The 25,048-nt window shown below is 37.1% G+C and overlaps 2 protein-coding genes across 3 annotated transcripts in view; both read right to left on the bottom strand.

Annotated features, from left to right (window-relative positions):
• The window catches only part of LOC107091606 (DCN1-like protein 5), an 8,140-nt gene extending 5,883 nt beyond the window's left edge, over window positions 1–2,257 (bottom strand). The window contains 1 exon segment of the mRNA XM_015385627.1: window positions 2,155–2,257. Coding sequence (XP_015241113.1) covers window positions 2,155–2,257 — 103 coding nt within the window.
• A 7,637-nt stretch (window positions 2,258–9,894) lies between these two features.
• Window positions 9,895–25,048, bottom strand: part of LOC107091644 (cullin-5) — a 20,559-nt gene continuing 5,405 nt past the window's right edge. For both annotated transcript variants that reach the window (XM_015385687.1, XM_015385688.1), the window contains exons 4-19: window positions 24,218–24,394; window positions 23,809–23,950; window positions 23,137–23,282; window positions 21,989–22,069; window positions 21,214–21,307; window positions 20,585–20,715; window positions 20,389–20,496; window positions 18,492–18,556; window positions 18,279–18,411; window positions 18,060–18,191; window positions 16,400–16,523; window positions 15,872–16,047; window positions 15,342–15,503; window positions 14,345–14,463; window positions 14,067–14,190; window positions 9,895–11,550 (exon numbers count right to left, since the gene is read on the bottom strand). In XM_015385687.1, coding sequence (XP_015241173.1) covers window positions 11,356–11,550; window positions 14,067–14,190; window positions 14,345–14,463; window positions 15,342–15,503; window positions 15,872–16,047; window positions 16,400–16,523; window positions 18,060–18,191; window positions 18,279–18,411; window positions 18,492–18,556; window positions 20,389–20,496; window positions 20,585–20,715; window positions 21,214–21,307; window positions 21,989–22,069; window positions 23,137–23,282; window positions 23,809–23,950; window positions 24,218–24,394 — 2,109 coding nt within the window. In that variant the 3' untranslated portion in view covers window positions 9,895–11,355. The remainder of the gene's footprint in view (window positions 11,551–14,066; window positions 14,191–14,344; window positions 14,464–15,341; window positions 15,504–15,871; window positions 16,048–16,399; window positions 16,524–18,059; window positions 18,192–18,278; window positions 18,412–18,491; window positions 18,557–20,388; window positions 20,497–20,584; window positions 20,716–21,213; window positions 21,308–21,988; window positions 22,070–23,136; window positions 23,283–23,808; window positions 23,951–24,217; window positions 24,395–25,048) is intronic.

Below are 25,048 nucleotides of genomic sequence, written 5' to 3'. Positions count from 1 at the left end.
GGTGTAAATAACCGCAGCATAGCTAAACGAAGGACTAAAGGCCCGTTTCCATAACAGCCTGTCCAAGATAAGTCATTACAGTTAACATAAGCCTGAAAACAGGGGCGGATTTAGGAAAATCGGTCTCCGCCAGTCACGTGACATTTGTTGCTAAGACGCCATTTTAGGTGTCAAAGGCATAGTGTACCGCGCCCGAGGTAAACAATTGACGTCACTTGGCGGAGACCGATTGGCCGAGACAGTTATTGGCTCATCTGATTCCAGTAAATCATGCACCCACTGGCGCACACTAAAGAATAAATCAGAAAATTGTCTACGTCAGAACCCAGTTCACACATTACCCTGTAGGCCGCTATCCTCGATGGACTGCTATCTAGCATCCAATAGAATCCAACATCTGCGGTCATTTTAAAAACAGCACAAGTTTAAATTGTGAAAAGAAATGTTTGTCACTGCATTGTGTAGGCAATGACACACAAGAGAGGACGTAAAAAAAATAAAATGCAGTACTCATCATAAAGAATTGGTTCTCGGTTCTCCACCATGTTGAAAGGTCAAAGTTTTCCTGATCTCAGCATCTTGGGTATCATCCCCTTTTACCAGCTTTCCAGGGTAAAATACATGAGTGGGTATTCACTTGCAATTTTCATGCAAGTTTTGTTATTTACCATCATTAGGATACCACAATAAGGCAGTATGGTTCACTGGTGATGCCAACAAGAAAGAATGTAATACTGGCCCATTGATATTTAACACATAGCGTACATTCTCTGATTAATGCACTTTAAGAGATTTTAAGCAGGCAAATTACTTTTCGTAAAACATATATCTAATTAAACAAAATATTAATACGAATTTATCTTATTACTCTAATCTCCAATGTGGTTCCATTATCCAGGTAATAAGAAGTGTAGAAGTAGTCTATTCGAGCGTTTTTTAAAATCCAGATCCTTAAGGTACACTGCCCTGCATGTTTTAGATGTTTCCCAGCCTTCACTGACCTGCTATCCATTGATAGCATATTATCAGGCCTTGCTTAACAGCAATCATCTGAACCAGGTGAGAAACATCCAAAACATGCCGGGCAGTGTGCCTTGAGGACCAAGTATGAAAAACACTGTTCTATATGCTCCTAGCAAATCACATCCAGCTCTAATATTCTGCTTAAGCCATTTGAATAGAAGATCCTAGAGAGATCCATGTTATGAAACACTAAAATATATTCCTAATGACAGGGCTATGAAGAACTCAGACTTTATAACTGATTTCACAAAAGGCCTGCGATTTTTTTTCTTAGTTGGAAGTACTTAATTTGAATTAGGCCTTTTATAAAAGCAAATTCCTGTTATGTAAACAAAATGTTAGACTTCTAACTGCGACATAGAGGCTGGCACAGTGGTTGATTCAGGTCGCACCATAACCATCTGTCATCCTATACAGTAACGGAAAACATGAACTGCGTCACAACCTGCATTTTCTCCAGAATCGTGCCCAGACTTGAAAACAGTTTCACACACCGACCGAAAAAATGAAATCACCAAGAGCAATAAGCGTTACTCGAAACAAGACATTTTTACTTTATATTTTATCTCCCTCAGACTGACAGAAAAAAAGCTTTAAATCAAATCTATGACAGTAGAAATCAGTTTCTAACGCTAAAATAACGATTAAACCGAAAACACGATTAGACTTAAGAATAGTACTTATAAGAAAAGTCGGTTTCTGTACCTTAGTTATTGTCAGTTATTGTCAGTTTTATTTTTTCAAAACCTTTACTCAAATAGGACAGTTAATGCTAACGTTAGCACCAGCAGACAGTCACTGTAGCTCATTTAAAAATTATTTTCACCAAAAGCCGGTTTGAGACTAATCGTAAAAAGCCGCGATAGATTAAATAGCATTATACAGAATAGCGTGTTTAAAATAGACAGTAATTTATATTTTTTTTAACTGCAAACGGTAGTCTTTTGTTAGCAAGCTAACGCTAACAGCATACCGCGGGTCTAAAAGAGGCTTTTACGACGTTGGGCAGTTTAGCTCGCGATTCAAAGGCTTTAATATAGCGGCATAATTAAGTCTTCAATGATGTTTAAGAAATGAACTAGTTAATGAGCGTCCGTTACAAAGCTTCCAAATTCGTTATAAAATACTTACTGTAATCAGCGTCACTTTACTTAAAACATTGAATCCACCTGCTTTCCACACTGTTCTGCGGCTTCAGCTGTACCGGCGTTTCCGTGGGAGTGGGCGATACCATCACAGAGCGGAGGGGAGTGTGCCCAAAACTCCTGACCTCTAAAATAAACCCTCTACGCCTGGTATAATTTTTTTGGTTGTTTCTTGAAAACAAAATAAAATCTATAGGATAATAATTCCCTAAATGTGAAATGTTATAAACAAAACCCATGTGATAAAAAATTAAAGAAGAGTACAATCACCGTTTATGTAAGAGAATTGAAATATCCTAATTTCTTTTTTAAAGGAGCCGTTCACCTTTTTCACAAGACTAGGAGAAGACGTCACATGTTTATGAAAAGTCAAAAGACAAATTCGTAATCATTATTAAATATTTGAAGAAATATGATCAAATTAACTGGCATGTAGAGTTAATATGAAAACTAGCTAAATCTACAGTTATATGTGATTAAAATACATTTATTGCATTATGCCAATTTGTTTAGTGTCAAACAAGGTTTGCAACATACACCAAGTAGGGCTGATTCTATATGGGGCTGGTTTGTTGAGATTCAAACCTTGACATGTGCAAATTAGCAATTTATCACTCCAACTATCACTATGTTTTGCAAAAATAAAAAAAAAGACTGGGTGAAATGCAACATAAAAGACTGGTCAATTTTGTTCTTGATTTAGTTTTAGTATGATTTTGTATCAGCCAGACATCAAGAGATGTGTCTCAAATATTTTATTACAATTACAATGTCCAGTCCCAATATGGGGCAAAATTTGCTGCTTAGCGGAGGTTTGCACGTTCCAAATGCCTCTCTAGTATGAATGCAATACTTTTCAGGTTCTACAACCTGTGAGAGCTGATGTGTTTAAGTGGCACGCCTGCTCACCTTAAGGCCCTAAGCAGCTGTCTAATACCCATATACAGAGGATAGCTGGAGGCCCAAGATCATTCAAGTGTTGAATATGCATGCTCTCCATGCCAATATAAGGATTTCTTTCAAAGATATCCCATTCTCTGCCACTTATACATGTATGTTAGGTTAATTGACAATATAGATCCATTATAGTTCCATTACTGTTACAAGCAAAGAACAAATGTTTTGATTAAAAAAAGAAGGCTTTGTGAGTAAGGTTGCTCTTTTCTTATATTTGATTTTTTTTTTCAAAGTAGTTTTTTCTTTACTTGTGTTTTACCAAACTACTTTTATAGAATATTTCTTCAATTTTTATTTCTCCTTTTCAAGCTGAGTTTTTGCCACTTATATTACATTACAAATGCTCTACTTTGACCTATCAAAATGTTGTCACTAACGTCCAACAGAAATGTGTCTTCGCTCCTCACTACAGAGCAAAGGTCACTCCCAGAAATAAAGAGAATGTTATCTAGAAAATGGAATTTGAAAATAACAATTTTCATAAAACTAAAACTGAAAAAGAGAAATAAGAACAAATAAAATGTGAAAATATTAAATTTGAAAAAATGAAATATGAAACAGTAAAATTAATTTTAAAAAATGGTCAGAAAAAAATCTGAAAAAAACAACAACAAAGTTACTCCCAAAAGTTCATTTTGATTAAGAACTTTTTCAAGGTTTCATTTCTGGGTTGCATTTTGAATTGCATTGTTTTTAAATTTCCATTTACAAAGCATGTTCCTTGCTTCTAACAATAAAGGGACAAAATTCACTCCATATGCCAACTAAATGCATTCCTGTTTGGTCTATGTTGGCTTTTGGATTAACTGAAGTAAACTGTCTAGTTTGGACCCAACACTGTAATCTTAATGCGTTTAGCTCACACTACATTTACATCTTATCACATTTTCTCAGTCTGTTTTCTGTTCTGTGTATAGCTATAGGCTTATTAAACTTTTTCAAGATTAGATTTTATTGTAGATAAAAAAAAAACTAATTTGAACCTAACATTTAATTCAAACATACTCAACAATATTCAACTATACTCAAACACATTAGGGACTATATTTCCTTTCTTGTCCCATGTGGAAGAAGTTCAAGATGGTGTTCAATCTTTTGGTCTGGGGTGCAATGCAACATCTCACTTTTTACAGCATCAGTGATCGTGAGTAAGGTCGGAGATCAGCTTTGAACTACAGAACAGGCCCTATTCAATGGCCTGAAGAACATTAGCAACAGAGTATGCCACCATAGTAAAAAAAGTCCTGCAGCGCAAGGTTTCATTGCCCATCTGAAGTTTGCCAATGACCATTTGGAGGATCCAGAGGAAGAATGTCATATGGTTTGATGAGCCAAAATTAGATCTTTTTGGTCTAACCTTCTCAGATCGTGTTTGGAAGAGGAAGACAGATAACCCATAAAACCATATCCCAGCTGCAGTGTGTAAATCTCTACAGGAACTACAGTAAATGTCTGATATAATTGCAAGCTATGAATTCTGAGACAAATTTTTTATTATGAATAGTTTTTGATGCATCAAGTACTTCTCTATGCAATAGAATATTACTTAAAAATCAGACTGTGACTTTCTGGATTCAACATGCTTTAAGCGGGGAAACCTGCAAAATCAGCATAATATCAAATAATTCTTCTCCCCACTATAAATGTCTTTTAGTATATTTTCCATTGACATATCTTTCAATAAAGGCACGCTAAAGTGAAGTAATTTATTGTAGGCTAAATATTATTAAAAGTGTAAAAATATATTCTTGGCAATACATTAGTAAAACATTATTTATATATCCTATCATGTACAATGACTAGCATATAGCTTTCATTTTTTTCATAGATTTATATTTTTATTGTGTTATAAGGATACAAGTACCGTATTTTAATGAGGATATGTTTCACCCCCATCCCCCATGATTAGAAAGTCCAGATCACATACAAACAAAATACAGTAAGTAATGTGAACAATGAGAAAACACGACTCTCTCCCCTCCATTGTTCCTGAATAGAGATCGCTCCTAGATCAACAGACGTTGATATAAATCCCCAGAAAGTCTAGCCGTGATTTGAGTTTTTGACATTGAGGCCTTTAAACTCAGTCAGCAGCATGGACAGACCTGCTCTTGTCTCTTGAAAACAAGTTGATATTCAAGTTATATGAAGCAGAAACAGGAATGCAAATTCAGAGTTAAATTTTAGGGAACCCAAGGTTGCAGCAGCAGTGTTATCTTATATGAATATACTAACATTAGACATTTTTGCGAAACAAAAGCAGTTAATTTGTTGACCCTCTTGTGATTTGATGAATGTTCATTAAATTGTAAAATCCCAAAATCCTGTAAAACTGAATTTACTGGAAAAACATGAAATGTGTTGACAATAAAAGGACTGTAGTTACCTTTTATGAAAAAACATTATTATTTTGCATGTTTTCCACCTAAAATTGCAAAACCTACTTGGTGCCAAGCTTTTTTCTATCAAATCTTTGGTAAAACAGGGACCAGAGGATTCATGGAAATGTGTCATTTTTTATTGTCAAAGTATTTTTGGCTTTTGTTTTATAATTAAAAGAGGGGTTTCAGATTTCACTCAGTCAGCATCCTGTTTTAGAGCTTCCTAAATGGATCTGCTAAAGAGTGTAAACATTTGTCCAATTAACTCTTTAATAAATGGAAATGCAAAAAAAAAACAAAAAAAAACTGCAAACCAAAAATTAAACTTTGAAAAACAAATTAAAAAAATCTTTTGAGAGTAACTTTCCTGTTTTCTCAGACTTGATTTGTTTTTCCTAATTTTATATTTTTACCCTATTCTTTCTTTGGAACACATTTAAAATTTTCAAATTTCTCCTTATCCGCTATAGTCACAGTGGGTTAAAGTATCCAGACCCCTTTAAGTCTTTAACTCTTTGTTTCATTGCAGTCTTTTGCTGAAATCCATTAAAGTTCATTTTATTTCTCAATGTCTCATTTAAAGAGGTCCGAGTACTTTCCGTACCCACTGTGTGTGTGTGTGTGTATGTATATATATATATATATATATATATATATATATATATATATATATATATATATATATATTTCCTTTTTTTTTCAGAGTCTTCTAATTTAAAAAGAAAATAGGTCTCCTTAATTATGACTTTAACCAATATATGACCAGGGGTCAAAGGTTTTAGGTGATAAAACCTTAAAAAATAATTATAAAAATAAAATCCACACTGCCAGGGTGTGTAAACATATGAGTAAATCTGTATCAATACATTTTAAACTACAAAATTTTGGCCTCAGATTGCTAAATAGTTATAGCATCTTCATTAAAGTAAGTAAAAACTCCTGAAAAGTGGGTTTTCATTTTTTCTTTCCTTGGATCTTGTAATCTATCAAAGGTATTTCTCTTTAAGACAAAGAAGAATTAAAAATCTACAACTAATACAGCTTAAAAAAAACACACAGCTTGAGAAGACATAATACAGAGTGCTCCAACTATTTGAGGTGACATCCCATCTTCCCCATTTTGAAGAGTTCCCTATATCCTATTATCACACCAGGTAAACAATAAGTCACAAAGCAATGATTAAAACTTAACCCCTTTAATAAGGTGAAGTATAAATAACATTTTTGCTTATAGCAAACTTAGGCCTTAGAATTAGTAAAAGGGGCTAAAATTTGTGGCTCCTGTGACTTTTTTAATTTTCTAAAATCCTCATTTAGGGAAATTTTGTTGAGCCTTTTCTTTTATAGATTTTTTTTTTCTTGCTGTCATGGGGCCAGTAACATATAACTCAAATCAAATACTCAAATAAAACCCTCTCTTTAAGAAAATACTTTTTAAGCAAAGCACTTAAATCTTAAGAATCTTTTAATAACATGCCAATTAAAGTATACAGCTGCAGTAATTAGTTCCTCTCCTGTTCAGCTTCCAATGAGCAGCTCCTCTAATATCTCATCCTCACCTTGAATACAAACCTTTAGCTTATGCAGTGTGTTTCTTGTATGACTGAGATAAAGAACACAGTTAAAATTGTAAAAACCTTCTTAGTGATCCTGTTTCCTGTGAGCTGGCTATAAACTACCCCCAAACCTCCCCCAAAAGAAGAGAACAGATGTCACAGATGCATTAAAAGGGCTTTATATGAGAGCAACAACAGCATAGAATAGGTGGGAAAAAGAAGATTGCTCATTCATCTGCTCATTCAGTCCATATTAATCTCTTTAAACCATATTTATATTGCAGCCGGACCCCAATTCTAATAAGAAGTTTGTGTCAGTGAAGACCGTCTTGAGGTTTAAGTAAAATTAACCCAGAATAAATGGGTTTATGAAAAGCGAATTCAAAAATGACAAGTTTTATATCATATGGGTTCATTACACACAGGGTCTTTTAGGTCTAATTTGAATTTCTCATAATTCTTGTAATCATGGCTTATAGTTAATTTTAATCTCCAAGAACGGAATCATGTTCTCTAAAAATAATTTTTTTTTATTTTAATAATAGGAAACTTTGCCTGCAAAAACACAAGGAACGGCTACTGACTTGACAGCTGTCTTGTGAGTGCTCACACCTTTCATAAGCAGGTTAAGTCCAAAAAGATCACTGCTTAAGAAGTTCCTTATTCAACAGCAAGTTAAATCAAAGGAAAACATGGCAGAAAAAGGCCTGAAAAGGGGATTGTAAGGCAATTGCCAAATGCCAACATACACATATTTATTCAGGACATGAGCTTAAGCTAAGCCTATTCTGAAGTACTAATATTAGGGTCTTATTGGGGCTGAGAGGAACTGCCTATATTAGTTAAGTGGTTAAAAGTCCTGAAAACTGCATTTGATTGGAAAATCAAGGCCCCAGAGTGTGGCAGAACCATGAAGATGGACATCAGTCAAGATCCACAGTCAATGCAGCAATCTACCAGGAAACTTCTTGCACTTCACGCTTCCTCCTTCTGAGATGCTGATTTCATTTTCCTGTAGGACCCGGGACCCATCCACATTTATAAAGGGAAAAATGACCATGGCGTCACCATGTTTGACTGGTCAACAAACCGCTCTAAGGATGAGAAACACCAAACCCACAATGCTGCTCTGCATGGATGCAATCCAGGCTCCAGTCAAATACGGTCTATATGCATTGGACAGTTTGCAGAGAGGTGATGTAGGTTAAAATCCTTTTTAATTGATCTAATGCAATATTAAAATACAGAAACTGAATGTTAGAACTGTGTGATGAATTTATATCATATATAGTTTTTACTTTTCAGTTACATTAATGATATAAATAATTTATGATGGAAGTCTTATTTATGGAAAAGTATTTCTATAGAACTAGTCAAAACCGGATGACACAACGGAAAAGAAAAGCATTTGATTATCAGATAAGAGTGTACCTTCTAATTTTGCTTTTATAAATACTGGCTTCATCGTATTTACAGTGAGGAAAATAAGTAATTAAGCACACTGCTATTTTGCAAGTTCTCCCACTTAGAAATCATGGAGGGTTCTGAAATTTTCATTATAGGTGCATGTCCACTGTTATAGAAGAAATCCAGAAATAAGAATATGATTTTTTTAAACTATTTATTTGTATAATACAGCTGCAAATAAGTATTTTAACACCTGTCTATTAGCTAAAATTCTCAAAGACCTGTTAGTCTGCCTTCCAAATGTCCACCTCCACTCCATTTATTATCCTGTATTAGATGCACCTGTTTGGGGTCATAAGCTGCATGAAGACACCTGTCCATCCCATACAATCAGTAAGAACCCAACTACTAACATGGCAAAGACCAAAGATCAATCCAAACACACTAGAGAAACAATTGTACACCTCCACAAGGCTGGAAAGGGCTATGGGGAAATTGCCAAGCAGCTTAGTGAAAAAACGTCCACTGTTGGAGCAGTTATTAGAAAATGGAAGAAGCTAAACATGACTGTTAGTCTCCCTCAGACTGTGGCTCCATGCAAGATCTCACCTCGTAGGGTCTCAATGATCCTAAGAAAGGTGAGAAATCAGCCCAGAGCTAAACAGGAGGAGCTGGTCAATGACCCGAAAAGAGCTGGGACCACAGTTTCCAGGGTTACTGTTGGTACTACACTAATACGTCATGGTTTGAAATCATGCATGACACGGAGTGTTCCCCTGCTTAAACCAGCAAATATCAAGGCCTATCTTAAGTTTGCCAGTAACCATTTGGATGATCCAGAGGAGTCATGGGAGAAAGTCATGAGGTCAGATGAGACCAAAATATAACTTTTTGGTCATTATTCCACTAACTGTGTTTGGAGGAAGAAGAATGATGAGTACCATCCCAATAACATCATCCCTACTGTGAAGCATGGGGGTGGTAGCATCATGCTTTTGGGGTGTTTTTCTGCATATGGGAAAGGGCGACTGCACTGTATTAAGGAGACGATGATCAGGGCCATGTATTTTGGGGAAAAATCTCCTTCCCTCATTTACAGCATTGAAGATTGGTGGAGGCTGAGAGGCTTCAAACATGACAATGACAAAGCACACAGCCAGGATAACCAAGGAGTGGCTCTGGAAGAAGCGTATCTAAGTTCTGGTGTGGCCTAATCAGTCTCCAGACCTAAACCCAATAGAGAATCTTTCAAGGGAGTTCAAACTCCATGTTTCTCAGCAACAGCCCAGAAACCTGACTGATCGAGAGAAGATCTGTGTGGAGGAGTGGGCCAAAATCCCTCCTGCAATGTGTGCAAACCGGGTGAAAAACTACAGGAAATGTTTGACCTCTGGAATTGCAAAAAAAGACTACTGGACCAAATATTAACATTGATTTTCTCAGGTGTTCAAATACTTATTTACAGCTGTATCATACAGTAGTTGTTTTTTTAAATGATGTCTCTCACAGTGGACATGCCCCTACGATAACAATTTTAGACCCCTATATGATTTCGAAGTGGGAGAACTTTCAGAACAGCAGGACGTCAATTACTTAATTTCCCCACTGTAATTAAGAAACATTTAGAATCTCTGATTTGCAAACTGAAAGATTCGGTTTGGCTGACTGTTACAGACCAGTTTTGATTTGAAACGTCCCTTTATGTAATACTGATCGAAGGGGCACTTTAATTTCCCATGACCGTATCGAAACTGAAGCAGACAACCTTAGAGTACCTATCTATGTGTTGCTACGGCAAAAGTCTCATTTGCTGACCAGAAATGATCCTTTCCCACTGAACTCTTGACACAAAAAAGTAACCCGGCCAATAATTTCAATTTTTCCATCTTGAAATTTAATTTCATGTCGCCCAGAGCATCGGTTCTTACACCCCACATAAATAGTTTGCAGTGTGATAACTGTTCAACAAATACTATAAGTTGAAACCGTCTCAACTGCAATCAAAGGGAGATAGAAGAAAATCAGTTATCAACTTTATACCAGTGGCAGATCCTCAGCTTTCAATCAGCTCACATACGGTCGTCACAGAGTGTGATAGATTTTCCATACAAGGAAAAAAAAAAATAATCATAAAGCAGCATGCTGTTGAAAGTGCACATACAGATACACACATGTAAAAGAACAGATCCACATCATGCACCCAAACACACACACACACACACACACACACACCACACAGACACACACACCCAATTTGGCAAAAATACTCCTCGGTACTCTGAACTTGTCCTTTACCGCTCCTCCTCCATTGGCAATTTTTACTTGCAGTTCTTTGCTTTCCACAAGAGCAATAGGGAATTGGAGGGATGCAAGACGGCCGCCGTGGAGACGGCAGCTGAGGCGTCGAGAGAAAGCAATAAACTGATAGCAGCCTGTTACCTTTGTCCTCCCTTCGCTGCACATGTCCCGCCGTCTCTTCTGCAGCTCCCTGCTGAGGACGGTAAGGCAGGAAGTCTTTAAATTTTAATATGTTACTATTTTGTTTTTCTTCTGAGCTGCTGGCCAAAGGGCCACGCTGGTGTGCGTCTCCTCGGATCGGACACTAGAGGGCAGCAAATACAAACAGACAGCCCAATGACTCAACGCTACATCGTTAAATGACACTCCGATAACACACTGGCGTCACGTGAACAGAAAAAAACATCCACACTTTTGTTGAAAAGGCTCAACCTTGTCCCTTCATCCTCCGCATCCATCCTCAGGCCTCTCCCTTATTTTGGACACCTCCTTTTACTCCTCGTTCCCCTCCTCTCCAGGATCATAAAGCGCCAGTGGCAGGCCAGCGGTAAAAGAAAAACGACAGGAATGCAACTCCTTCCTCTGTGTCTAGGCCATGTAGATGAAGGTGTTGATGTCCGATTCGTCCCTCTTTATATATTTGTGTTCGATGAGCCACTCAATCTGCTCCTTTATCATCTTCTTCTGAGGCAAAAACATGTTTTTCAGGATTTCCACAAGCTCCGTCTGCAGCTGAGCATTGCTAATGCGCTTCCTCATCTTCATGATTTGGATTATAGCCTCCTGGACAAAAAAAAAGGCAGATCGCATTAAAATGTTAGAGATTCTAAAAAATGCAAAGGATCTGATCTTAAAGTTTAGTGTGTTTTTTTTTTTGTTCACATTTTGTCACTTCAAAACCAAAAAACATTAAATTTTTCTCCCAGATTGGATTGAGGATCACACACCTTTTACGCTGATATCTTGTAATAAATGTTGCTTTCAGAAGTCAGATAATGAGTAATTTATAGAAGAAAAACAGTCTCAATGGAATCTGCCTTTTTTTTGTACATCGAATTTTAAACACTGAACTTTTTTACACATTGCATTCCTTACACTGAATTTATATTTGGTAAAAATTTGCCTGCAAAAAATTCAGCTGCAAATGTTTTGACCTCTTGGTGAACTCATGCAAAAGCAAACGACCCTTGATGCGAGCACCTTCTAGCCAACGAAATGAACGAATATGGTCATGGGACACAACAGTTGGGCATAGCATTGTTCCAGGCTGAATGAAGCTGGATGAGGAGTTTTTCTTATTAAATAGATACGATTACAAAACATTAGTTAGCTACTAATAGACAGCCATTAGAGTTTTTCATCTAATCGGACTGGGTGAAATACCTGAGCCGATCAAAGCTAGTGTGGCACCCCTGTCTGCCAAGACTCTTGGTTTGATCCGGAAGAAGTGGCCGGGGGCAAACTTCCTTTTTTTTCTCCCTCATGAAATGAGCTAATTTCCATAGCTAGAAGTTGCTACACTGCATCAAGTGTAGCTTGCTTTGGCTTGAGTTTACCAAAAGGTCAAAACAATTGCAACAATTTTCACCAGATAAAAAATCAGTATAAGGAATTCAATGTGTAAAAAAAAGTCAGTGTTTAAAATTCAGTGTACAAAAAAAAGGGAGATTTCAATAATAATAAATCCAGCATGTCTGTAAAGACCTCAGAGGTTTGGTATTTAGAACAGACAGCATTAAGAAGAGGAACACGGCAGACAGGGCTGTGTTTCTCCTTGCAGACAGGGCAAGGAGAAAGTGGAAGAGAAGCTTAATATCCTAAAGCTCTCAGCATCTCAGCTCGATCCTTTATTTGGAAAATTAAGAGGATGGAAAAACTGCAGACCTTCCAAGAGGAGGATGTTCAGTCTAGGCGAGGAAGGCATTGAATCACATCACTTCAATTCAAATTTATTTATATTGCACCAATTCGCAACACATGTCATTTCCAAGTTTTTCTAAGGAAACCCAGCAGAATGCATAGACTTACTGACTTACTGCCTCCTAGATGTGCCTGTAGTTGCAGTGGGCAGCCAGTTCAATTGCAGCAATCCATCATACTGACAATGCATGCAGAGACAGTGGAGAGGAAAATCTCCTCTTTAACACGAAGAAACCTTTAGCCGAAATCTAGCCAAGAGGCATATTGCTAGTTGTATCCATAAGAAAAAAAGAAGTAATGTTTTCAGTTTAGCCCAAGCCACATAAGGGACACAGCAACCATGTAGCTATGCTTAGCACCAACAGGAAAACTGATAGAATTGTGAAGATGGTTGAACCTGCAGACAGGTCCACCATGGAAAAAAAATCTGTTAGAGGCTGCAAAAGAGTCCAAGGAGGCGCTGCAACGTCATGCAGCAAAACAAAAACTAAAAACCCAATCAGAGCTAAATATATTTTGTTTTGGTCAACGTTCACATTAGTATGGCCTAGTCAAAGTCTGGAGAAAAAGCCAACTGATAATTTATGGTACAAGTTGAAAATTGTTGTTGACAGGTGCAATCCTGACAACCTCACCTAATTTGCAAATAGATTATATAAAAAGATTAAATAACAAAAAAGAAAAAAACAGTGTCTAGATGTGCAACTCTCATTACGAAATACCCCAAAGGCTCGTATTAGAAACCACAACTCATCACTCTACATACTATTGGGGTGGGTGGGGCTTAATACGAACACTGTTCACTTTTCAGATTTGAACACCATCAAGGCAGTGTATTGCACTTGGTATTTATTAGAAACTTTATGTTATTCATTAAGTGTCCAAACTGGGGCCAAAATAACAATAAATAAATACTTTGTCTACTTTGCAGTGTTGATCCAAATTTATAGTTAAAAAGGTTTCAATAAAAATCATTTAGCTAATTTTCTTTTTTATAAATTTTAACTTTCAAAGGATACTAAATTGGTTAATGGTGGTAAAAAGGCATTTCTAAAACTGAAGGTGGCCTCAAAATTATATATATAAATAATAACTTCATAAAGATTCAGGGGGAAAAAATCCCTAAATAAATTACAGAACATGCAAAATTCCAAACATGTATTAATGAATTTTAAAAAACAACTGCCTTGCCTCGTGTACAGAATAGTCTAGTTCTGCATATCTGAGCACATAAGATTACTACAGCCGATGCTGCATACTTGTATCTGGGTGTTTTAGGTGGACGCACTCTCCTGTATATTTGTTATTCCTGGAGCTATTAACCTGAAATGAAAGGAGCTGCTGACTCGTTTCTCTCTTATTATAGCTCTGGGACGTACCTGAGTTCTGAGTATTCTGAGCTGAACGATTCCTTCATTCTCCTCTTCTCTCATTCGCTCCGTCGTGAGCTGAAGACGACCAATCAAATTGATCTTTCCCCTCTTCTGAACTTTGGAGTTTTTACTGAGAAAATAAACAAGACACCAAGAAGTCGCCAAATATTAGCAAGTCGTTTTATAAAAGGAACAACACTCACGGCCATCGATTACGCCTGTTTCTTTCACTAATGAAATGGTCAAAGCTTTGAAATGTTTTCCTATTAACTGACAGAACATACATGAGCGAGAACTCCTGGTTGACGTAGAAGAGCGTGCCATCTGTGAAGTCTTTGGGCGAGCTAACTGAGGGGTCATACGACAGGACTTGCTTCTTCAGTTTAGGAAAAGCAACAAGAGACTAAGAAGAGAAAAAAAAGGAGTTAGGCTTTAAAATGCAAAAAAAAAAACAAACAAAAAAAAAACAGTGTATTTATTTAATATTTCAATACATCAAAAACATAGATTTTCCCCCATGGAGTATGACTTGTTTATAGGGTTGCAACTAACGATTATTTTGCAAATCAATGAATCTGTGAAAATATTGACAGATGAAAAATTCTTTTACGTTTACCCATTTCTTTTTTTTTTTTTTACAATTTTGGTATAATAACTGCTCAAGGTGGCTGTCAAATAAAGGAATCTTTTACAGTCTCTATACTCCAGTTAACGATCAATTGATCACTAAATTAGTTGAAGATTATTTAAATAATCGATCAATCATGATTAATCCAATTAATTGTTTCGGGCCTACTTGTTTACTTACAAATAGAGAAAGATCTTTGGCTCAACTTATACACAAATATTCCTGCATGGTGCATGATTAACTCACAGAGCTCCCCTATACCATCCACTAACGAGCTTTAGCGCAGCTCCAGTCAGATATTTATATCCACTCATCATTGGTGTAAATGCGCTACTAATACCAAGGCTATTATTCTGGGTTGAGGTGGAAAACTTTAGGGATCTTAGAAAATACAACAAGAGTTTCTCTAAATCCTACAAAGTCAAATCATGAATGTTTGAATACAAACCAAGCACCTTGGAGTTTAACCTTAACACAATAAAGCATCTATCATTCCCCTAAGGAGAAAATCTAAATTCCTCATCAAAAAAATAGAAAATGGATCCTAGACTATACACTCTTTGCACACTGAAAGTTCACTTTATGCTAAGATTCAGAAAGAGGCCACAACAAGCTGTCAAACTAAAAGACATGCTGAATCTCTAAGCTCTGACCCATAGTGTTCGGCGCAGCTCTGCATCAGGTAGCTCTGTGGCCAGTTTGAGGTTCTCAAAGCTGATTTTCTCTCTGGGCCTCTGATTCCAGGCAAACAGCACCGCCAGCTGGAACGTCGTTACCTCCAGGTCATATTGGCCAACTTCATTTTTGAAAGTGATCTGAGAAGAAAGGAAAACAAACAACAATGGTAGCAAACCCATGCAACTTGAATCTGTGAATGAGTTGAATCTAAGCAGCCTGATTTTTAGTGCTCAGACAGAGCAAATAAAGAACCACTAATTTCTTCCAGCACAGATGTTTTAAATAGTTAAGCTCTAAAACTGTCAATTCATTTGTAAAAATGATGGGAAACGTCAACGGTTAGAGTTATTAATAGAAGAATTAATAGAAATAAGCTATGAGAAAAACAAACAATGCAATTGGAGGAACAGAGTAAAAAAAACAAAGAATAAGCATGAAATAAGTATTCTAAAAGATGAGGGCATTTCATTGAGAGTGGCTGCTTTATGTTGACGGATCTACTCACAATGCCGTTGGACATGAGGTGATGCCAGTGGAGTTTTCTGCCGCTGTGATTCCTCTTGTAGAAGTCCTCCACCTCTGGGATGAGGTCCTCCAGCTCCGTTGGCAGAGAGACAAAAACCTTTTCGCTGCTCCGTGACCAGGCTCCCGCATTCAGGATCTTAATGTTCACGCTGTCCGCTGCAGGATGGAGGAAACACACAGCATGGATGGAGGAAACAAATGTGGCTTTTAGCTGCTTAATTTGATGAAGACAAAGAACTTTACCATAGATAAAAATATTGCAGGAACTTGAGCTATAATCCAGTAATAGAAATGCCAAATTCAGAGTTTAATGATTAATGAATTAACAGAAACCAAGCAACCCAACCAGCTACATGAATATTTCAAAATCCATTAATATCCTGACATCATTGTGAGTCCAAACAAATAAAACTGCCACTGAATTTATATTACTTTTTTTTTTTTTTTTCCCACAATGGTTTTGTCTCATAGAAAGGGGTTGCCTGTTGTGTGTTTGCTAATGCTGTACCTGGTAGAGCCAGCTTGTTGTGTTTATGCATCTCCTTGAAAACCTGATTGAGGTCCTCCGAGACCTTGATGTCCTGAAACATCCTGGCCAGTTTGTTCACATAATCAGCAGGCATTCCTACTTCCTAAAAAGACATAATCATATAAAAAAAAACACAAAAAAAGACAAAGAAGATGGGTTACAAAAAAAAAATAAAAGCACATAAAGCATATAGTTTTCAGATGGCAAAGTTGAGCGTTTCTCGCTTTTTTTATTTTCCCATCTGGGTAAATGTTTTATTTTTATTTTTATGGTTAGGTCTACTTTAGGGACATTGTACAATAATTCAGGTTTTAAGACAGTTTCTAACCCCCTACTACCAACCCTCCTCTTAATGTGAGCTTGTGTAGACCCCCTACTTGTGCCACCCTGGTAAATTGCCCATAAGGCTCTTATTGAATCTTTTTTCAAAACTGATGGAACACCTATCGCAAAAAAAATTGCCCTGCAGTTGGAGGAAAAAAAAACATTTCAAAATAGACTAATAAGAGTTACATGGAGAATTAAAGATTGAGGAACAGCACTTTACCACTGCTAGCGTTTTTAAGGGTGTAGAACAGTTTAATTAAACAGTCTTCATGTTTTTTTACTGGTTCAGAGAAGGCTTAAGACCATGTTGCACTGCTCTTTCAGTCTATTCAGTTTTTTTTCATTTCCTGCAGCCCTTCTGTTGCTTTATAACCAGACTGAGCTTGGCAATCTGTAATGAATCATTCCCAGTCAGTGCAGGACTCCACCAGGTTTGCCCTTTGTTACAAATTATATTGACAACATTTCCCTTGAGCTTTTTCAGGGGGTTTGGATTTTATAGCCGACTGCTGCAGATGAAATATTTCTGTTGCTGCACGGGTAGTATATAGTGAAAGGGTTTATAGACAACCAGCCTGGATTCAGATCGTGCACCATTTCTGATGTGAATTTAACAGTCGGTCCACGTTCTGACCCGTATAGAGGAACTGAGAGTCCTGATGGAAAGAATGACCTCTCTAGCTGCCCTGTTGGAAGAAGCTCAGTTTTAAAAACAGATTTCTGTTAAATATTTTCCCAGTGTGCTGTGCTGCCAGATGAGACGTTCAGGACAAACCCAGGAGAGACTGGAGAGATTATGTCTAAAGCCTATTTCTTATAGCTGGAGAACGGAACAGTTCCCATATATCAGATAAAGGAACATCTGGAAAAAGTTCGGGGTATCTCCATATAAGATGCTGCTCCTTAATCTGCTCTTGTTTACTTTATTCATCTAATTCTGCTTTTAAAATATTAACCAGTGTGAATGCATTTAGTTTTCTCTATGAATTTAATCATTTTTAACCTTTTATTAAACATATCTACTGTCTAAATTAATTGTATCCACTTATTCAGCAAATTACATTATATCTATAATTTAATATATTTTTTAAATTAATCTTTATCTCTTTATTAACCATATCTTCTTCATTATTTTATTATTCATTATTTCCATTTAGCTTTTAGTTATTTCATCTTTTTTTTTGGTATTTATTTAATGAATTTTATCATATTGTCAGTCAAAGACACAATGTTGAGATGGTTTCCACCTTACAGCAGATTCTGCTGCATTGATTTTTTTCTCTGTTATGAGTAACATTAAAGTGCGACTCACCCTCAGCCACTCCACCATGTTCTCTTCAATCTCGCTGTCGGCTGAAATGTCCAGAATCAGTCGCCTGGTCAGGTGAGCCTTATGGTAACGCATGAACACGTCTTTGTTTTGGACGTACTTCAACACCAAGAGCTGCAATTACAAATAAAAATATAAAAGTCATGAGACCAATTTTAAAACTGGCAGAAAATAGGACAAAGGGTTGAAAGATTCCCTCACCACTTCTTTGAGTTTGAGCTCAATTTCTTCAGAGGTAAGTTTCTTACTGAGGGGGGTTTTCCTCAGCAACATGTCGCAGTAGTTCGCCAGCAGCTCGGGACACTTTGACTCCGGCTGAGTCTTCATACCAACACTGGTTCAATGCAAACAGCCACACATTGACGTTAGCTTTATAATACAGCTCCACATTTAAACAGGTTATGTCTAACTCACCCTTTCTGTTTCAAAGGCAGCTCCAGCTTGAAGATTGTTGCGTCGTTCACGACGGCTTTATAAGCCTGGAACGAATGGAAGCATAAAAAAAGTACAGCAAGTGCATTTAGCTCATCATCAAGGCAATGATATAAAAAACAGGATATTTTCTAAAATCTTATCCTTTTTTTTTTTAGGTAATACAATCCCAATAAGGATGAACAAAATATGACCTCAAGGGTTAAAAATAGACAACAGATTGAAGAATGTTTAATGCTGGAAGACTCAGATCTAAATATCTCTGCTCTTTATAGTCCAAAAGGGATTGCTGCTAATTTAGAGGTAACTCAATATATTACTGTGGTATTCTTCAAGGAATAAAAAGAGACATTGTCAAAGGAATCCATCTAAAGCAGTAAAAATGTGCTCAGTGTTTTTTTTAACTGTGCTGTGATAAACTTTAGCATTTGATGTGTGCAGAGCCTGAAATCGAAATCCCTGCTTTCTACAATTCATCTAAAACCTCATTCTGAGGGCCCTGAAACACCTTGACGATTTAGCCAGTTTATGCCTGCCATCCCAGGTTTTCTAAAACACGGGCTTATACTGAACTTTCTATGTGTTTTTTTCAATTTTGGGCATAATGACCCCAGAACTTATGTCCAACAAAAGCCTAACTTATGCATAAAGCACAGCAGCGTAATGCCTAGGAAATGTCACAAGCCAGTGTACTGAGTGGGGCAGCGCTGCATTCAGAGGCGCCCAGTCTGCGTAAAAAGATTTATTTGATCGCAGTATTTACCTAGTTGCTGTTTACCAGCCGGTAAAAAGAAGAAAAAAAAAGAATAAACAAGAAAAAAAGAAGGTTTGCAGTCGCAGCAGATTCAGCGTCATGTCTGCTTGGAAGTTTGTTTGTCCTGGCCGTGAGCGTGAATGCAGGGAGGATCCATCACTCACCTTCTCGCTCACCCTATGATGGGGAGGAGAACTGCTTGTTTCCTCCTTTGAACCCCTTTAATACCAAAATGCTGCCAATACGCCATTATACAGTAGCTGTACATTAGAAACACGTTCAGAGGTCGTCTGGAATACGTCATATACGTTGATATTCGTTGGAGATAAGTTCTTGATAAGTCACGCATAAGTTATGCAAAAGTTACTCATAGGTTATGAATAAGCTTGACACCACCACTTATGAGTAACTTACACTTAATGTATGTCAACTATCAAATAACTTACCTGAACTTATGGCCCATGTATGGCATACATACTCGCCTATATGGACATGTGCCAGCGTGCTTCACTGTGCCCATAACTTATACAAAACACACCCATTTCTTATCCAATGTATACCAGCGTTTTTGCATGATTTTTGGTGCGTCAGGCATATGATGGTCTAAATGCTCAAGGTGTGACAGGTCATTGAACTCAGGCTGTCAGTGGTGGGAATAATCCCAGCCGTCAGACATGTTTTCCATTCATAAAATATTGTTAATGACATAGAAAACTGCTATCAAATAGTCTGATGTCCAGCACAAGTCTCTTTTTAAGGATCATTGCTGTTGTGCGTCCTCCTTGTGTTGTGTTTGCACACCTGTATGCTTCCGACCAGCAAAAGGCCAAAACTACAGAAATAATCTATATGGAAGACGTCTTTATTAGCAGCAAATGGCGGCTACTTCCAACCTTAAACCCCAATGAAGTAGAATAGTTTCCTTTGTTTTTCTACACATATCTTCTTCCTCCTGGCTTGATATTTTACAAATACAGTATAGAACCTGGTGTGTTTTGTGCACTTTAGTTTGGTTAGAAGTGTTTAATGAATAACAGCGAGTCTCGTTTTTTCCATGACTTTAACACCTAAAGGTTCTTTCGATGGTCTTTTGCAGGGATCTGAGGGTTAGGCTGAAAAACAAACCTTATCTCTTGCAGTGAGGAAGCGAGGGTCGTCCTGGAAAGCCTCCTTCACCAGTTTACTGAAGCGGTTAAACAATGTAAGCAACTGCTCCACATACTTCTCAGAATCCTGCGTACAAATACATTTCACATCAGTTATCTGGAGGAAGAGAAGCTACTTTTGGCTGAAAACGTTCAACATGACAGCTGAAACCTACTGTAGTGATAGTCTCAGCGGAGGCCACCATGTCTGCCAGTCCAGCATTGACGATGTGCTCTTCTAGGTCTTTTAGCATGGGATCGATCCCACTGGGAACTTTGTCCATTAGTGAAAACATGAGGTGCAGCTCTGCTCACCGAGGGGAAAATAAACACGAGTTACAAACAAATCTTTTTAGCTCACAACCACACCAGTTAAAAAATTAAACCCACGGCTTTCTAAACTTCTTTTAAAGTTTTTTCTTTCAGAATAGACCATTTTTTGATCTCTTAGCTGCCTTTCAGAAACAAATGTCCCCGTTTCTTCAGCTCTACTATGAAAAATAGTAAAGGTAGAACTAAACACATAGAACAATGATCTAATTTAAATGTTTACATAGTGACAAAAGTATATTTTTTGCAGACTTCCAGTCTTGGATTGTGTCCCTCCCCCATTCCTAGCAAGAAACCAAACCTCAGTAAACCAATGTCTATTTTTAAAGCCTATCTGGCTGACTGAGTCCGTTGAAACCGATGCTACCAGCAGCATGTATTAGTTGCAGGAAAACAACTATGCCATTTGCTTCACCAACAGATCAAGGATTGAGACGTATTGTTCTCATTTCGGTGTCGGAGCAGCGGTACTCACTCTCGGTCTCGTTGCGTTTGATCATTCCTGGACATTCGGCTAAGATTGTCTCCTTGAACGAGGTCACCAAAGCGTTAACGCAACATTCCATAAGCTGCAGAGAAACAAAGGCAGCAAGCTCCGATTAAATGTCAGGGTGTGGAAACTGGGATCAAGATTATAAACCTACCCAAAGCACTGAAAATTAAAGTTCTGATTCAGGTCGCATATAATAAAGGGTGTGTTTGTAGCGTGTTTGGTCACGTACACACTCAGTGGTAATGTGCATGTTTATATATATTTTTAATGGGATGCCTGTTTATAGAATTCAGATGTTTCTATAGTGTTCTTTATACTCTAGTCTTATGTTTACATTTGATCACCATGTTTACATTTTATCACTGCTGCACTTTAAGAAATGGAAATATCTTGAGAGCTGTACTGTCAAAATTTTGTAAAAAAAATTATAATAAAGTTTGTCTAAGTCTACAGGGACAAACAATTGAAACCAGATTTTGCTGTGATTGCTCACATTGCTCAATATTTATCTATACACAAAATCACTCTTCGATTAAAAAAGTAAAATAAAATCAAGAAAAAACAAGAGCCTTTTTGGAAATAACTTAGAGTAAATGCAATGAATCCTCCTCCTACATTTTACTATGTTAAGATCTCTTAGTCTGAAACACTGTTATCTGTTCATATAAGCACAAAATTGTCTTTAAAATGTTATATTCTGGTGCAAAGGAAAGAAAAAGAAACTATATAAGACTTTTTAGATCTTAAAGATACTTACTGCTTGAACAGAATTACATTCACGACGTGTCTCTAGATATCTAAGTGCTCTCTTCTCCTCCTCTCTGAGTTTTGCATCAGCCTGCAAGGGAAAAGCAAATGAACATAAAGCACTGATATATTGTTGCACAAACAATTATTCGAAAGCAATGTGATCCAGCTACAAACTGCTGTTCATTCAATTGTGATTTTATGTTAAAACACCAATAGAATCTGGATACAAGCCATTTTGTTACAACCCATGAAGTTTAAAGAAGATTAAACACAAATACACAAATAAATGCCACAATAAGAATTTATGTCCCCTTAATCATTGTTGGCTTCTTTGTGTAGGCATATAAAACCGCAATAAAATACTTTAGATTTTTTGGCTGTAACAGGAAAAACTTTAAGGAATATGAACCCTTGTTTTAACATTACATTTAATTTTTGGAGAAACTGGAGAAAAAACACAAGATCTGTGGGTTTTTTAGCATCGAATTGAAGCAATCAATTCAATAATCTTTTATAAACATATTTTAATTTTTACGGTAAGTTTTATGTATTAATAAGTAAGACCACAAAAGTACATTGAGCACAGCCAGTAATTAAAGATGGCTGCAGGCACATCCATGTAGGAGCCACTATTCTTTGGCTGCGAGCTGTTTTAATACTGGCCTGCTGACCTTATTTTTTATGCTGACTAAACAAAAACATAAATAGGTAAAAAAAAACAAAACAAAAAACAAGACATACAGGAAGTGTTTTTCCAAAAACAGTGACAAGTGAAAACTTGCTAGCAAATAAAAAAGGACAAAGATTTCCCAAAAACATTTTTCTTTGAGTGTCGAATGTGCAGGTTTTTGTGGTTTCACGTATTTATCTAAATTGTACCAATAATTCATTTCTAGATCTTCAGAAACTACTAGTTTGTTTGTTGCATTAAAATATTGAATGTTTATTAAACTGTTGAACATGTAAAGGAAAAGAATCACTAATCTTTTTCGCACTTTTCATAGACGATTCACGACACCACCAACCTAATCAAGAAACTTTTGGACACTCAATAAACTCAGTTCATGATCAAATTATTTAAAGAGAAATCTAACATTAAAAAGACTAAAAAAACAAAAAAAAAAAACAAGAAAGAATTGTGATATTGAGTCGTACATATTTCATGTAGTTTTGGACACCGTTCTGCTGCAGGTAGGACGGCGCCTGTGTTCTGTAGAACCTCTCTGTGGAGTCCAGGTAGGCTTTCTCAAAGTTATCCCTGTAGATCTGCAGCTTGTCCTCTGGGTTAGAGCACAGGTTGACTGCAGGAAAGAAAACAAAAGAAAGTCAGTCGGAGGGGGCTCAGCTATACAAATGTTTTCTGTGATTTTAACGTTTCATAAACATCTAATTCATATAAAGAGTGGCTGGTTTTGACCATCTCTTTTCATAAGATCAGATCCTTTCTGTGACACGTATCAAGTTATGATCCAGAATTTGTAGCTTTCCTCCAGAGAAACAATCCAAATGAAGTTTAACCAGGTTCTTCTATCCTTTCAGGTACTTCCAGCTGACTTTGCAGACCTTTTTCATCATAGGACTTCTCAAAACTTTTCCCTCTTATGCAGCTCCTGTCATTTATAAACAAGCTCATCCAAGTTGGCAAGCTTCCTGAACTAAGACGCTAAAGCTCTCCTCACAGCAGCAGTATCTCCCATCTAACCTGCTCTTTCTGGTCTATATCCTTAGCTGCAGTTTTCTACACATAAGGGCCATTTTGTCAGTGTGGTAGCCTAGTGGTTAGAGCTGAGTGATTGTGTGCTACTGCAAATACTTGATCCATCTTACCATATGATTCACGTACACCTATAACAAGCTGGGAGTCAAAGGCCTCTCCCAGCCTCTCTGCATGCACCAGTTTCATTGCACTGTCCTGCAGGCGGCTCTTTATGTTGGAGAATATCGACTCGTTCCATGTGTCCAGCATTAGCTGCAGAGAGTGGGGGAAGCATGTTAAAGCTGCAAAGACATGGGCATTCTTTAAATAAAAGAGCAACAGCCAGTAACACAGAACAATGAAGGACTTTTAGAAAAAATATCATTTTTTTTTTATAGCAATTAAGAAGTTTCAGAGTCAAGCCAATTTTGACCATTAAAAACATGAGATTGATACTTTTCTCTTTCCATGGTTACTGTGAAGCTTTCTCGGTTTATAGCAACTCATCCCTTTAGCGATTTCTCCCCCCTTTGGTCTTACCTTGCGTACGATGCTGTCCTCCATGTTTGTTTTCTTGTTGCTGCCTTGTTTCCCCATCAGTGTAATCTCCAGCTGACAGAAGGGTTTGGGCAGGATGTCACACTGCGTGAAGAACTTCCTCCACTCCACGATGTAGGCCTTCAGCAGAGCCGTGTCATCTTGGTGACTCAGCACACGCTGCCATGGCAACGGATTAAACAAAAAGGTGAGAAATGATGCATATGTAACCCAAAAATACTTTATAAAAAGAAACGCACATCCTGAAAACTAACATCAAGTGAGTAATGTCCTTTCTAATGAGGAGGAGGAATATTTTTCGACGGTTATCTCAGGACAAATGACTATTAAAGAGTCATCCAGAGTAGATCTGTCTGTAAAATCTGTCCAGAATTAAACACCCTCTGAGCAATTGATAACAAGTTTTAAGCAACTTATTTCATTTTCTTCTGGTCCACTCATGTCAGAAAAATGTTTCTTTCCTCCCAGATTGCTCCAGAATTGTTTTAGGGAATGTGCTGAAACTCTATTTACTGGTGTTGATGTATTTTGCTTGATACAATTTTTTGTGTTTGAGAAGGGATTAAAGGAAGAGGCGATCTGCCAGCTGTGTGTTCTTCATCTAGTTTGGTAAAAATGGTAAATGGCATGTACTTATTAGGGGTGGAACGGTTCAAAAAATCCACGGTTCGGTTCGGTTCACGGTTTCGTGGTCACGGTTTTCGGTTCGGTATATGTTTATTGTTACACCGAAAAATAAAAAAAATAATAAAAATAAAAATTAATGAAAAAATAAAAATTTATGAAATTAATGAAAAGAATCCAAAAAAATGT

This window comes from Cyprinodon variegatus, unplaced genomic scaffold, assembly GCF_000732505.1.
Source record: "Cyprinodon variegatus isolate N-32 unplaced genomic scaffold, C_variegatus-1.0 Scaffold345, whole genome shotgun sequence".
NCBI lineage: Eukaryota > Metazoa > Chordata > Actinopteri > Cyprinodontiformes > Cyprinodontidae > Cyprinodon > Cyprinodon variegatus.
The sequence above is the reverse complement of the archived record's forward strand: the minus strand, read 5'-3'. Positions and strand labels throughout refer to the sequence as shown.